The sequence below is a fragment of the Hippopotamus amphibius genome, chromosome 2 (assembly GCF_030028045.1).
Source record: "Hippopotamus amphibius kiboko isolate mHipAmp2 chromosome 2, mHipAmp2.hap2, whole genome shotgun sequence".
Lineage (NCBI taxonomy): Eukaryota > Metazoa > Chordata > Mammalia > Artiodactyla > Hippopotamidae > Hippopotamus > Hippopotamus amphibius.
This window is the reverse complement of record NC_080187.1, coordinates 200,860,412-200,876,423: the sequence shown is the minus strand read 5'-3', so window position 1 is coordinate 200,876,423 and position 16,012 is coordinate 200,860,412. Positions and strand designations below refer to the sequence as shown.

The following is a 16,012-nucleotide window of genomic DNA, read 5'->3' as shown; positions in this document are numbered from 1 at the left end:
AGTCCCGAACAGTGCCCTTGAATTTACCAGTCTATAAAAGGGAGATTACCACCAAGTCTCCTTGGACTTTCAACTCCTGGGTTCATCTTTCCTTTCCGTCTCCCACCCCCAACGCACTTCCTTTATAGACATATTTAGCATAAGCAGTCATTTCTTTTGGATCATGTAATGTGGATAAAATCAAATGGTGTAATTAGCACCTCAAGTTAATTCAGGAAAGTCTTTGTCAGTTTATTTTGGGTTCAGTCAGTTTGGGTTTTGGGTTTTTTGGGTGTTTTTGTTTTTGGAGAGAGCATGACTCCTTCACTAAATTAATTACTACCCCAACTGGATTCTCTACCCTTGCCATGCCACGTTTGATGTCATCATTTTATTATCATTGACCAAGATGTACGAGGAGTCATAATTTTGTAGTCCCTTAACATACTTTTGAACAGTCTGATTCAGGTTCAAGATCATCCTGATTCTCAGGGAAAAAGGACAGGTAAAGCAAGAATCATATAAATAGTTCATTCATCAGCCTTTGCTATGGCTTCGTAGGAGCACTTGATGTGCCAGTCAAGTGTGCTTTATGTTTTCCCTCCTATAACTCAGATGTACATACTCCACCTCCAGCTCATGACTGGAAGCATTAAAACCCAGACTGGAAATGTTTTTTCTTCTGGCCTTTTTAATGCTGTGGTCCATTTCATGGGAGGACAACTTCAGGAAATTTCGAGATACTCCCGAGATTGATCCAACTAGAAGTTGGAGAAACAGAAAAATATTGAACGTGCTCAAGTGGTAGGGCTTCTGGCCATGCCACAAAAGAAGGATCGATAGGAAAATTTAAATGCTGCCTGTATGTCTCTTGACAAGATGCTCCTAATGGAGTCATATTTTTCAAGGGGCTTAAAATTTCCAACAAGTGTCCAATAGCAATATTTCTTAACCCATAACCTACAGGAGCAGCAGCCAATCCTGGCCCAGGCAGACACGAAGCTCAGGAATTCCTGGCATCCATTCCCACATTTCCAGTAATGTTTATAGATTCAACCTTTTGGAACAGAGCATATTTTAAAGAGCCAATGAAATAAAATGCCATTATTTTCCTTCTTGGAATTTCAAGACATAAATTTCACATCTGCAGAACAAAGACGTGATATTTGACAGCTTAATCCCAGCTCACCCTGGCGTAGAGGAGGCACACCCGGGCGCCCCAGAGGTGTGGGGGCTGCAGAGACGTTCCCAGGAGGTGGCCTGGCCATGTGCAGAGAGCACAGACTCACGGTTGCAAGGACTGGGTATGAGTCTTGGGTCATTTGTCCTTCCTCCATTGATTCATTCGTTGAATATTTTGCTGAACCCTGTGCCTTCTGTGTGCCACATGCTGGCCACATGGATGGTTTCACTCATTACCAGCTGACAACCTCATGTATGTCACTTAATCTTCCTGCACTTTGGTTTCCTCACCTGTATAACAGAGCTAATAATCATAGAAACTTACAGCCCAGTCAGGGTTTTGGGAAGATTAAATAAGGGCTTTGTAAACTATAAAACACAATGCAACTTGAATGTTTATTTGTATTTATTTTATGTCTGCTATTCATGTGGTTTGGTCTTGCAGGGAAATATTAATATTCTCCCAGAGTTGAGAATTGGGTATCCCCTGGCCCAGTGGTTTTACCCTCAAGAACTCAAACCTTTGGCCTGCGTAGAGCTCTAGACTCCGTGAGGGGCTAAGCTTCAGGCATTGCTGGCCTTTAATGGGGGAAGGGGCAACCTAGCAAAGCCAAGGCAAGGGAACGAGTCAGGGAGACACCCTCCCCCTCCCTCTTCCCTGACGCACAGACGTGTAACAGCCGTCCTGCTCTCTGTGGGCTCAGCGCTTCAGCAGAACAGAGAGCTGAGAGGTAATACTGCAGCAGACACTAGCTGCACTTCAATAACGTAAATGAAGTCTGAAACTCCTTCTCCCGCTATACTATTCCACTGTCTTTTTCTAGTTAAACCTCCTTTGTTCCAATCACCATAACAACTCACACCCCATGAACAGAGCGAATGAACAATCCCTAACTTTACAGCACTTCGTTATCATGGATGTCACTTGGTATTTTGTGTTCTTGTGGGCTTCTGGCCTCTTGTGAGACCACGCAGCTGTCCACGAGGGCTCAGAGGTCGGTCGGCATCCTGATGTCTCAGGGCGAAGGCACCACTTGGTCTCCCCAGGCACTAAAACAGGGCTTCTCTAGCAGTGCTTGTTTTCACAAAGCATACTGGGTGTAATGTGCTTGATTACTTGAGAAACTTTGTGGTATGGGTTATAATGTGACTGCATTAGATGTGTAATCCCCTACTCAGAAGACCTGCTGTAAAAGCAAGGTGCTGTAGCCGAGCTTCTTCGTGTGTTTGTTTTCTTAATGAAGAATAGACACAGTAAAATGGAAAATGTGTACAGTCCCTTGGTCCCACGGGGAATTGGATCCACCACACACACACACACACACACACAGCCGCCAGATACGAAAATCTGTTCATGCTCGAGTTCCTTATATAATGTGGCATGGTGTTTGCATATAACCTATGTATATCCTCCTGTGTACTTTTTTTTTTTCTTTCATCTTTACATCTCTATCCTTTTTTTTTTTTTTGGGGGGGGGGGTACACCAGCTTCAGTCATCTGTTTTTATACACATATCCCCGTATTCCCTCCCTTCCTTGACTCCCCCCACCTCGAGTCCCACCCACCCTCCCTGCCCCAGTCCTCTAAGGCATCGTCCATCCTCGAGTTGGACTATCTTTGTTATACAACAACTTCCCACTGACTATTTTACATTTGGTAGTATATATATGTCTGTGCTACTCTCTCGCTTCGTCTCAGTTTCCCCTTCACCCCCCGCCCCCTCCCATACCTCGAGTTCTCCAGTCCATTCTCTGTATCTGCTTCCTTGTTCTTGTCACTGAGTTCATCAGTACCATTTTTAGATTCCGTGTATGTGAGTTAGCATACAATATTTGTCCTTCTCTTTCTGACTTACTTCACTCTGTATGACAGATTGTAGTTCTATCCACCTCATTACATATAGCTCCATCTCATCCCTTTTTATAGCTGAGTAATATTCCATTGTATATATATGCCACATCTTCTGTATCCATTCATTTGTTGATGGGCATTTCGGTTGCTTCCATGTCCTGGCTATTGTAAAGAGTGCTGCAATAAACATGATGGTACAAGTTTCTTTTGGGATTATGGTTTTCTTTGGGTATATGCCCAGGAGTGGGATGACTGGATCATATGGTAGTTCTATTTGTAGTTTTTTAAGGAACCTCCAAATTGTTTTCCATAGTGGCTGTACCAACTTACAGTCCCACCAACAGTGCAGGAGAGTTCCCTTTTCTCCACACCCTCTCCAACATTTCATCTCTATCCTTTATTTTAATACATGGCAGTGTAGTAGGAATTCAATACATGTTTGTTTGTTTTTTATTTTTTCCTCCTGTGTACTTTAAATCATCTCTAGGTTACTTATAATACTGCATACAATGTAAATGTTATGTAAATAGTTGCCCTGCCCAGCAAATTCAAGTTTTGCTTTTTGGAACTTTCTGGAATTTTTTTTTCCAATTATTTTCAATCTGCAGTTGGTTGACTGTACATCTGGGATGCAGAACCCATGGATGTGAAGGGCCAACTGTACAGATTACCCTGAAATGATGGGTCACATAGTAACAGGAAAACTAAATTACATTGTGCCAGAGTTACATGTAATGAAACAACTGGATTTGCCCTGTGATGCAGAGTTTTATAACTATATACGAATTTGTGTAAAGTGAACCTTTATTATTGAAATGGCAATAGGAAAATAACTTTGTCGTTGTGAGTCTGAAATTCTTGCTCCTGTCTCCGTTATCCCAATGAAATAATTGTTTTTATAACACAGTTTTCAATCATGTGAGGTTTATTTGGAATGCAAATACCATAAAATATGAGCACTACCAAAATTATCTAAATCCTGCAGATCCATTACAAAATAAATCTAGGCAAAGCACTTTCAGATGAGTGGAAGTGAGTTATCATGAGGGTAGTATGAGACAGTGGTGTGCTTTGAATGGCTGTCTCTTTAGGGATGAAAAGGCGGGAGTTGTAACATTTGTCAGTTTCTGCTCTCATTGTGGCCGATTTCAAGCTGCCAAGGTGACTACTCCTGGTCCCAGAGCTGGGAGGAGATGCACAGTGTTCCCACCACATGTAGGCAGCAGGCGTTAATAACTTCAGGAGCATAGATAGACATAAAATGTGGTACAAATTATTAGGAAGGGTCAGGTTAGGAGTACTGGTTGCCTTTGCTTTTTTTTTTTTTTTTAATTAATATATGCTTATTTTATTTTGGCCATATTGGGTCTTCGTTGCTGCACATGGGCTTTCTCTGGTTGTGGTGAGCAGGGGCTGCTCCTCATTGCAGTGCGTGGGCTTCTCATTGTGCAGGCTCAGTAGTTGTGGTGCACGGGCTTGGTTGCTCTTCAGCATGTGGGATCTTCCCAGACCAGGGATTGAACCCGTGTCCCCTGCATTGGCAGGCAGATTCTTAACCACTGTGCCACCAGGGAAGTCCCACCTTTGCTTTTAATATAATTTATTCAGTTAAATGTGTTCGATTTCATCTTTAATAATGACTCTTTTTAACAACTGACCACAAAATTCCTGAACGTGGAACAGCCCCCTCTCACAGGCTGGGCTGAGCCAGTTCCTGCTCCCTGGACACGAGGGTCTTGTTTGCTGTGTAAGAAAGCCTGAATCCCCTTTTCATGACTGTGAGTGGAGTCTGCAGGTACCTCAGAGACCTTGTTAATTTCTGGCAGCGGGTAGAAAGCCAGCCTCATTCTTGATTGCACAGGATCGCCACCTAGTGGTGGAAGGAGGTTGTCTGGGCTGAAGGCTGAGTCTCCAGCAGAGCTGGGAAGATGGCTGTTCTCGTGGGCTGATTTCTGTGGCGGTTCCCAGGTCCACAGGGCGCTGAGTGGAGACACAGTGATCACCCCATCGGGGCAGGCTTCCCGTGTTCCATGGTACATCTGACAGTAGGGATCTTGTTGAGAGTGCTCTGTAAAGCCTTAGCATTAGAAAAAGGGCCTGGGCCGTTGCCAGAATTCTCTCTTTTTAACCCACGAAGACACTGACCCCTAAAGAGGTGAAGTGATGGGCCCAAGTCACGTGCCAGCCGGTGGAAGAACTGGGCCTCAAACCCAGTGCGCTGACTTTGACTCTTCAAGCCACTGTCCCCCTGCTGCTCCTTCGGAACGTGCAGATTGAGGCCACACGGCCTTCCTGGGCCTGGCACCAGGTCCAGGGGCTACAGTGGTGAGAACAGCCGCCCCCGTGGGATCTGCTGTCCTGCTAGGGAGTCAGCTGGCACAGGCCCCTGTACCGCTGCATCGGCCCCCTGCTCTGAGCAGGCGTGGGCTGCCAGAGGGTGCTGCCCGGGGTGAAACAAGATCCAAAGCCTGGGCAGGAATTAGCAGTGCTGATGGGGGGGTGGGGAGCATGGCCAGACCGTGAGGCCAGAAAGGTCCGTGTGGCTGGAGCTCTGGGAGCCTGCCGCACATGCATCGTGCCATCCACTGATGAAGCCAGCAGGAAGCTCCAGCAACCCACGTCAGTCATTTCATGGGAGTGTTGTGAGGTTAAGTGAAGCAACATCTGAAAATGCCCAGTGCCGTACCTTGCCCAGAGCTTCAAGCAGGGGTTCCCAGACCACACCCCATCTGTCGACACTGACGAGAGGAGGAGGACGTGCTTAGATGTGAGAATGAGGCAGAAGTGACCGGTGAGGAGGGGTTCACTGCAACTGGCTCACTTTGTGAAGGTGCTGCCCCACTGGAGCAGTTATCCCCTTTCCTGGTTACAGAGGACATTTAAACAGGAAAGAGCCAGACGTCGGTGACCTCAGGATTGCCTAAGCAGCCCCTTTCCTGATGCAAAATGCAGAGCTATTCTCCACCTCCACATCCATTCCCCATCACACACAGTCCCCCAGTCCACACTCTGCTCCCCAGCAAACAATGCTCCATCTCAAAGCTGCCTGGAATCTCCCCCTCCAACTGTGGAGTGCTGTGGACCCCATTCAGCCAAGGGATAAATGGTCAGATGACTTTACACTGCATGGTAGCAGTTATCCAGGATCTGGGACAACCAGGCCAGCTAATGCCAAGAGTTTATGTACATGGGAACCCAAATGCCCCAGTAATCCCTGAGGTTTTCCTTTGATTGGTTTTACTTTGACGTATTCTGAGCAAGTAGGCCCTGATGCCTTAGGATCAAAGACCATGAAGTGGCTGTGTTCACACAGGTGTTTAAACAGTCCCTCCATGCCCATCCCCTCCTCCACTGTCCTGGATCCTGGGTGAGACACCCAGAGGCTGCTTGCATACAAGCTGGCTGAGCTCACCCTGGGTATCAGGAGTGCACTTCAGAGCCCAAAGAAGTCCATGCAATTCACTTTTTTTTTTTAAAGCAGCTTTCTTGAGATATAATTTACATACCATAAAATCAACCCATTCAAAGTACAGTACAATTCAACAGGGACTTCCCTCACTGTCCAGTGGTTAAGACTCCACACTTTCACTGCAGGGGCACAGGTTTGGTCCCTAGTTGGGGAACTAAGATTCCACATGCCGCATGGCACAGCCAAAAAAAAAAAAAAAAGTACAATTCAACAGCTTTTAGTATAGTCACAGGGTTGTGCAACCATCATCATAATCTAATTTAGGAAGATTTTTCATTATCCCAAAAAGAAACCGTCTTCCCCTTAGCAATCATTCCCCCATTCCCCAGCCCTAGGCAACCACTAATCTACTTTCTATCAGTATAGATTAGCCTTTTCTAGACATTTCATGTAAATGGAATCATTCTTCTTTTGTTAAATTTACTCCTAAGTATTATATTCTCTGTGTGTTATAAATGGGATTGTTTTCTCAGTTGCATTTCTGAGTTGTTCATTGCTAGTGCATAGAAACATAGCTGATTTTTATATGTTGATCTTGTGCTCTATAATCTTGCTGAATCTTTTTATACTAATAGTTTTTTTTAGTGTATTCCTTAGGATTTTCTATGTGCAAGATCATCTCATCTGCTAATATAGGTATTCTCACTTCTTTTCCAATCTGTATGCCTTCTATTTTCTTGACTAATCGCTCTGGCTAGAGCTTCCAATGGGTATTGAACAGAAGTGGTGAGCTGACATCCCCATTTTGTTCCTGATCTTGGGGGGGGAAAGTATATTTGTCACCAGCAAATATGATGTAAGCTAGGAGTATGCGGACAGGGGGTTCCTAACCCCCATCAGGGCTCAGACTTCCATGAAGAGAGGTAGGAAGATGCCAGTGTGGCCTGAAGCGAGCAGGGCCACACCTGGCAGGGACTTTGCAGGCCAAGAGCAGAGAGAAGGCGTTGGAAGGATTTTCAGGGAAGGGTGAGATAAACTGATAAACACTGAGCTGGGGTGATGTTCAGGGAGCCCCGAAAGAAAGCAACTGGCAGGAAAGACGTGACAAGGGAGGAACTGGGCGGCCTCGGTGAAAGCTGGAGGCAGGTGGGCCGAGGAGCAAGGGGGCAGACTCCTGGGAACGCTTCAGGCAGGATGGCCCTTCTTTTCAGGGTCGTCCAGCTCTGCCTCCAGGCTCAGAGGCCCCCCCTGCCCAGAGAATGCACCTAAGTCCCAGTACTCTTGGGCTCCACACACCTCATCCACTTGCATTAATTGTGGTCGGTTTCTCCCCCGGACATAAAAGAGGCCAGCTCTCCATCTGTGAATATCTGGTGAGCGTGTGTGTGTATACACACGAGCCTGCACACACACGTGTACGTGTGCGCACATGCCCTCCCAACCCTGTTCCCTGGAACTGCAAGATTGGAGGCTTCCTCCCTCCCCGGGTGCTCTTCCCCCAGCCCCCTCCATTCCTTGTTGCTGGGAAATCAGATGACTTCTGGTATCCAGGCTAATGGCTCTTATTAACCAAATGCTGACACATCCCTAATATATAGGTTGCTTAATTAAAAACCTGCTCGTCCAGCCAGCTTTCAGAGAAGCAAGCCGTCCTCAAGCAGGGAATGGGGATTTCCAACAGACGAGGAAGGAAATGTCACGCTCACGGTCCACACGATGCCTTTCCTCTTCGATAAAAGTGCCTGGTGGGGGTGGGACAGTGGGGATGGGGGCTGATCTGAGAAGAGTGGAGCCTGGGTTACCTTGGGGTTTGCTCCTTCCTACACAGGGAACCCCAGGAATCACTCAAGGAACCCCACTTCTGCTGGGGACGGCTAGCAACCAGTGCCCCCTCACCCCCAACAACCCCCTCATGATCCAACTTGCTCATCGGCACCCAGTAGCATCTATTATCACAGGACCTCAGCAACAACAGGGACGCTCTGGCCTCTTTAGAACACAGCTAAAAACTGGGTGTGCTTTTTCCTTCCGGACTCAGGCCCCAGGAAATACCTTCCCTTTTCTTTCCTCCTCCCACAGGTGTTAACAGGCTCGGCCAGACCTAACAGCCAGCCCCACAGGGTTGAGTTCAGCCCAGCCCCTCTTAGAAGAAATCTTAAGTTTCTTTTGTAAGCAAATGAATGTAGGCTTCACTTTGGTTAGTCCTTAATCAAAGGAGGAGGGGGAGTGTTTGCTATATTTCTGTTTCCTAAATGCATTCTCTAAATGCTTTTTATGAACTTTTTTTTTTTTTTTTTTGGGCACACGGTCTTAGTTGCTCCGTGGCATGTGGGATCTTCCTGGAGCGGGGATCGAACCCATGACCTCTGCATTGTCAGGCGGATTCTTAACCACTGCGCCACCTAGGAAGCCCTATGAACATATTTAATAAATAGTTGTTCCAGATATGTTTAAAGATCTCATTAACTAGGACCAAGCTGTAGTTACATGCCTTTGAGACAATGTATGAGTGGTGACTGGAGGCAACATGATTTGCAGAAAGAATACATTTAAAGCTAGAAGACCTGGATTAGGGTTTTAGTGCTGGAGATATTTCTGATGGTCATGACCAGGGGGAGGAGGTGCTACTGGCATACAAGGGGTTAAAGGTGAGGGATGTTGTTTAAGGCCCTATGGTGCACAGGACAGCCCCCGCAGCAAAGGATTATCTGCCCAAAGTATCAGTAGTGCTGATGTTGAGAAATTACTTTGGATAAACTTTTGCACAAGAACATTCACAGCAGCATATTTCTGTAATGAAACTGGAATCATCCCAAATGACCTTCAACAGTGGACTGGATAAGTAAATTGGGACATATTCACGCAATGGAATAGTAAGTATAAAGCAATGAGAATGAATGAACCATAACTACATGCATTAACAGTGTTCATCTCAAAAATGGAGCGAGTGATAGTAGCATGTGATTCATTTTATGTAGTTAAAAAATAGGCAAAATACAAGTGTTGTTTAGGAATACTTATGTATATGTAAAACTACAAAGCAAAGCAGAATTATTAATACAAAATGCAAGCTAGGGGCTCACCCTGGAAGGGACTGCAGTTGAGGAGAGGCGCCTGCAAGCTTCTATGGCAAAGTTCTGTTTCCACAGTTAGGGGAGGGAGATAGATGCAAGACTGTTTTATTATCATTTAGATGTGTAAATATGTTTTATAAACTTTGATAGGAATATGTGTCTTTTCCACGTTTCCTTCTGTGCTAGGGACACAGCAACAGCAGCTAGGGTTTTTGAAGAGCTAACTATATGCTTTTGCAACGACCTTGTTAGGGAGTGTGTTTTACTCTCTGAGAAAGTTCAGGGAGTGACATGTGCTTGTAAGGTTGGGGCTGGACTTGAACTCCAAGTGCCGGCCCCATTCTCCAAACCACCACTTGGTGCTGCAACCTCCTGTTGGGTCCCTTCTTACCTGCCTCCGCTCTTTCCATAGGGTCCGGAGACAAACAACCAGTCGGCCTCCCCCAGCAGGGGGCAGACCCAAGCCCCAGCCCAAGCCCAAGCCTCAGGTGCCACAGTGCAAGGCCCTGTACGCCTATGATGCTCAGGACACAGACGAACTCAGCTTCAATGCCAATGACATTATCGATATTATCAAAGAAGGTAAGTGCAGGGCTGGCTGGGACAGCCTCCAAAGAGCATGCTGTTACATTGCTATAAAAACTAGTGTAAATGTGAAGGGAGTTTATGGGTTCCTCTAACTGAAACTTGTAGGTCAGGCTTCAGGCTCATTTTGATCAAGATTCCAGCTTCATTTAAAAAAAAAATACTTCTTTCAGCTCTGCCCTCTTCTTTGTATCTGTTCCCTTCTCAGGCTGTTTTTCCTCATAGTAGCAAAAAGGCTGCATCAGTTCCAGCCCAACAGATCAAACCATGTCTGAAATCTGCTTTACCTCTGAAACGTCTCCTCTTAGCCATTGGACAAAAGTCCTAGGTTTCACTCGGATTCACACATTGGTCACGTGCCCATCCCTGAATCAATCTCTCCAGTAAGGCAAAGGCTGCACCCCAAGTGGGTTAAGCCTGGCAGGGGTTGCTGTAGGAAACGGGAGTTGGGTCTATCCCACCCAGGTTTCAGGGCCTCCTCACAGTGAAGGGAGGTGGAATGGAAGCGAGGGAGACAACCTGTAACATCCGTTATAAAAGTGGTCGGTGGGCTTGGCTGAATACTTTATTAATTTGGCAGAGAAGATGAGTTAGAGTATAATATACATATAATCAAACATTACTGCTTACAGAAGCATAAAAAACAAAGATAACTCCTCACTTAGGATGTTAGAAAAAGCACCATGAAGGAAATGGCATTTGTGGTGAGGGATGGGGAGGGAGACAGAGAGAGGAGCCTTGGAGGCTAGAAAGAGCACGTTGTTTTAGGAACATGTGCCGACACGCGTCTCGGGTGCGGAACCCCCAAGGCCATGTCGTGGGTGGTGGGATGAAGCCAGAGTGGCCTGGTCACCGAGGCCCTGGGTGTCGGGCTCAAGGCAGGTCGTCAAGACGGAGCAGAGCCATCCAGGGCGTGTGAGCAGAGCAGGGACAGCCTGAGTGGACAGGGTCCTGGGCAGGGCTAGCTTTCAGGAAGAGGCGGTCAAGGGCACTTCTAGGCCTCACCTGGGCTCACGCCCCGGACAGCTCCAGGTCCCCGGGCCAACCTCCTAAATGGCCTCTGCACACTATTTTTGTCACCTTTAACCATCTGGTTTTCTACAGGTGTTAATGTTTCAAGCCATTTATTATCCTTCTTCAAAAGTTGGAATAAGTATTGAAATAAATGTAGTAACACAAACAGGATTTTTATCACCAGCTTTGTCCAGCAAAAATGTGGGAAATGACCTAATATCCAGTGACAGGGATTAGTTTAACAAGCTTTGCTATATCCATTCAGTGAACTTTGATGCAAAAATGTTTGTGTTAAAGATAAATGATGCGAAAGTACATACATTATTAAAATGGAAAAATGTTCGTGAAGAAAAGGAAAAAGTTAGGTTAGAGACTGTGGAGTGCAGTCTCATTTTTCTAAAAGTATAAAACACATGGAGGATAAAAATGTTTTTTTAAAATAAGAAAATGTTAAAGTGATCTCCTTAAGTGTTGAACTGTATTACTTTTCATTTCTCAATATTTTCAAAATTTCCTAGAAATAACATGTACTGGGTATAATTAAAACAATCATATATTCGTGTAAAATGGACAGTCCTAAAAGTTATCAAAACATGCTGTAAATTATTGCTGTGATTTAAACAGTATGGTGTGAGTGCAGGAATCGACATATAGATACAAGGGATAGAATAGCATTCAGAAACAGACCCACATGTGCATAGGTATTTAATAGATGATAAATGTGGCATTTGAAATCAGGGAAAAGGATAGACAATTACTTTCCATTTTGAAAAGAAAATGAAGTTTGATCTCTGCCTCATACACAAAATAAATATCAGATAAAGACCTAAAAATATATAACTAAATTACAAAAGTCTTAGAAGGAAACCTAGAATATCAGATTAATCTTTGGGTAAGAAAGGTCTTTCTATGGAAGATGTCAAACTCAAAGTCCATATAGGATTTAACCTCATAAAAAGGCTAAATTAAAACCTATATGGTGAATAGCACTGGGAACAAAGTTAAATTATAGAAAACAGACTAGGAAAAATGTTTCACGTATATAAATAGCCCCTCCGTGTAAATAATACAAATAATCCCGGCCCAAAGTGGACAAAGGCCATTGAGACAGCACACAGCAGAGCCTCCTTAACTGTCAGAGAAATGCAGAGCAAAACATTTCACCTGTGATTTCAGCAAAGACTACAATGTGAGAGGGACTTCCCTGGCAGCCCACTGCCCAGGCCCCAGGTTAGATTCCTGGTTGGGGAACTAAGATCCCACAAGCCGCCAGGTGCAGCCAAAAAAAAAAAACAAAGAGAGTCCACATCCAAATCCTTTGAGTTACTTGAGTTTCAGAAATAAGAGATGGTAGCTTTTTGATAATATATAACACCCTTTGTGGGTCCCAGGGCAACAGCTTAGATCAGCCTCTCAGTATTTCTGCTGTGGAACCTAAGAGCGTTGACACGCAGTGGAAAGAGGCATCGTAAACAAGCCCGTGTCAGTTCAGGTCAAGGTTTGCCATGAAATGAATTACAGAAAACTTTTAATTTTCAGAACGTTCTGGATTTTGTCATTGCAAATAAAGTGTGGAGTGTAATATATGTGGTTAAGTGTGGGAAATAGGTACCTCCTTTCACTATTTACTGCTGGAATAGACTTTTGAGAAGGAAACTTAACAATATTTATCAAAATTGTAAAATCGCCAAATCAAAATGATTACTTTGGATTTATATATTAATGACTCACCCCAAAATAAGTCTCAAATTAATATTTACATGCATAAAAGAAACATAAAAGTCCTAGAAGTATGTATAAGAGTTTTTTTCTAATACTGTCAGTGTGGGAAAGGCTTTCTAAAAGTGATAGAAAACTAAGATGTAAAATAATCATTTGATTCAATTGCTCAAATATTAAAATGTCACAAGAAGTTAATAAAAATTGGAAGAGGGATATTTGAAACTCATGTGACAGATTCACTGGTATATAAAGAACTCCTAATCAACAATATAGAGACCAACAAAAATAGGCAAATAAGAAACAGTGAAACATAAGCAGCTATAGAATACAGAAGCTCTTTATATACAGATATGAAATAATCTTTAGTATGTATTATTAAGGTTAAAAAAGTGCAGAACATGTAGTATGCTATCATTTGTATATGAAAGAGTTTTGTCTTTTGTTTTTAATAAATGCCTTCATAGACATGAAATATCTCTGGAAGAAAGTGCAAGAAATAGATAATACTGCTTGCCCTCAAAGAAGGGATCTGGGTGGCTGTTTTCACTGTTTATCCTTTTGTACTTTTGAAAGCGCACATGAAAGTACTACCTATTAGAAAAAATAAATTTTCTTACAAAGGATAATAGAAGGTCCATATTCTTTAATCCAAGAATCTATCCTGTAGAACTACTTGCATGTGGGCATAAAGATACATGTGTGGACATTTATTGCATTAACCGTGAAAAATTGGGGAACAGATGTCTTTCGATAAGGGAACGTTATATAAAATTTGGTATACAATGCAGCTGTTTAAAAAATGAGATACAGTCGTGGAAAGATTACTAAGTATTGAACAGCAAGATGCAGAATAGTAAGGTATAGAATGGCCTGTTTAACATGAATGTGTGTGTTTATAATCACAGAAAAAGTTCTGGAAGAACATACACCAAATTACTGGTGAAGGGACTGGGATTAAGCTGGGAAGTAATTATGGTGAAGTGTTGCAGATCAGTTCTCCCAGATGGATTGTGAGATGGAGTTGAGGAGTGTGAAAGATGCAGTGGGGGAGTAGCCCCCGTGAAAGAAAAGGGGGGAAGAGGATTAGAGCCGTCAGACCACAAGGCGACCTCACGGTCTGCCGGCCCAGCAGCCGCTCCAGAGCCGAGACTGCTTGTGGGGGGAGGCTGGAAGCCCCAGGCCCCGAGGGGAGCAATGTCTCAAAGGCGAGGCAGGTCCCACAGGACCGACAGCTGAAGACTGGCAGCAAAACCTCACATGTGGACAGCGGGTTCTTCTGGAAGGGGGCCTGAGCAGCACATCTGCATGTCTAATTTTCATTAAAATTCAGAAGGGAAAGCACGTGGATGGAGCCCGGTCTCCTTCGCCCGTGGGCTGTACCCCTGGGAGCAGGGTGCGTCTGGCTGGGCAGGAAGCCTTGCTCACCTTCACCACCTCTGTGTCCCTGCAGATCCTTCTGGCTGGTGGACGGGGCGCCTGCGAGGCAAGCAGGGCCTGTTCCCCAACAACTACGTGACCAAGATCTGAGGCACGCAGAGACACTGACGCGCAGGACGAAGGAGCTTCAGGCACAGCCAGGGGAGGGGACATTCGGGGGCTCGCCTTCTGATCCACAGCGAGCAGGTGCTTCTGCGAGGCCTGGAGCTATTCTGGCACCTTGCCCACGGAGGACTTTGAAAAGCTGGGTTGGGGACAGGGAGCGTCACTCCATAAATGATCCTAGAAGGTAGCCTATTCATAGGAACCTGGGAGGGCAAACCAAGCACCCGCTAAGATTTATTTATTCTATTTAAACCTGGTGAGAGGACAGGCGAGGTCCACTCAGACCTTGCTGGCTCTATCAAAATAGCACCTGCTCACTCACCAGGCCCAGGGAATGGCTGTAGGCGGCCGCTGACAAGTGCCTTTAGTTGAAGAGCACATTTTTTTCATCCCTCTTTTCATGACCTGACGTACACATTCCTCGGCCACCTTCCCTCAGGGAGGACCCGCTCTCTGCAGGTGGGGCTTGCCGTGAGTGGGCACTTCCTGTGCAAATGCCAAGGGCCCACTGAGCCCGCAGGTGCAGTGCGTGCTGGTTTACACTTTGCCGGGCTGCAGGGCTGCAGGGGCGGGCCTATTGGCCAGGCTTTCTCTGGGTCTTCAGTTGGAATGTGGCTGGCCCATGTTGGTTTTCGTGTTTAATGCTGTACCTATTATAAGAAGGATCTCTTTTTTTCAAGCTGTACATTTATAAAAACAGATCATATACTGTATATATAAAAATCTCAAGATGGTAGAAACATGTATGAATGTACTAAGTAGTATTCCACTGTACTTATTCATAAGATAGGTTTTATTACAAAACTCACACCAGGTACTTACAGATGTGCACTACTCCTTTTCAACTATAGAATCAGTGTTACTGCTTTCTAGCTCAGTCCCTGCAAACCTTTCCCAACCCGTTCCTGTAGGTAATTTTCTTCTGCCCCCAGCCCACCCTGTGTCTCCTCCCCTTACCTCCTAAATAAATAAAGGAATCAGTGAACCACCTCGTTCTTTCATGACATTTGTCTGGGTTGAAGTGTGTCCACCCCCACAAGAGAAGGTAAGTCCTAACCCCCAGCACCTTACTTGGAAATAGGGTCTTTACAGAGGTAATCAAGTTACGATGGGGTCATGAAAGGGGGCCTTAATCCAATATAACTGGTATCTGATAAAAAGAAGAGATTTGGACACAGATCAGCCCACAGAGAAGGAGAAGATGAGGTGAAGAGTCGACCACCTACCAGCCAAGCAAGGGGGCCTGGAACAGATCCTTGCGGCCCACAGAGGAAACCACCCCTGCCAACACCTGCATCTTGGGCTTGCAGCCTTCACAATGGTAAGGCAGTCAGTTTCTGCTGGTAAGCCACCCAGTCTGCGGTACTCCGTTAAGGCACCCCTAGCACGCCGAGGCAGCGTTTACTGCAGTAGTAGGGAAAAGCGGGAAACACTGTCAGGTCCATCAATAAGGGAATGGTCACAGGGGTACCGTCGCTTCTTAAACTCTCCTTCTCCCAGCTGCCCTCAGCCATTCGTAAGCTCCTGGGAAAGTAGGATTTGACAGCACACCTTGTCATTTCAGGATCCCCAAGTCCATGGGAAAAAAAGTTATCGGGATAACATATTAGGAGAAAAATGTATCTGAATTTGGGGCAAAGGAAATACTTGTTT

At 45.1% G+C, this 16,012-nt stretch overlaps 1 protein-coding gene across 3 annotated transcripts in view; it reads left to right on the top strand.

Annotated features, from left to right (window-relative positions):
* MYO1E (myosin IE) overlaps window positions 1-15,347 on the top strand; it is a 193,910-nt gene extending 178,563 nt beyond the window's left edge. For all 3 annotated transcript variants that reach the window (XM_057722578.1, XM_057722576.1, XM_057722577.1), the window contains 2 exons: window positions 9,909-10,078; window positions 14,268-15,347. In XM_057722578.1, coding sequence (XP_057578561.1) covers window positions 9,909-10,078; window positions 14,268-14,344 — 247 coding nt within the window. In that variant the 3' untranslated portion in view covers window positions 14,345-15,347. The remainder of the gene's footprint in view (window positions 1-9,908; window positions 10,079-14,267) is intronic.
* The last annotated feature ends 665 nt before the right edge of the window (window positions 15,348-16,012 follow it).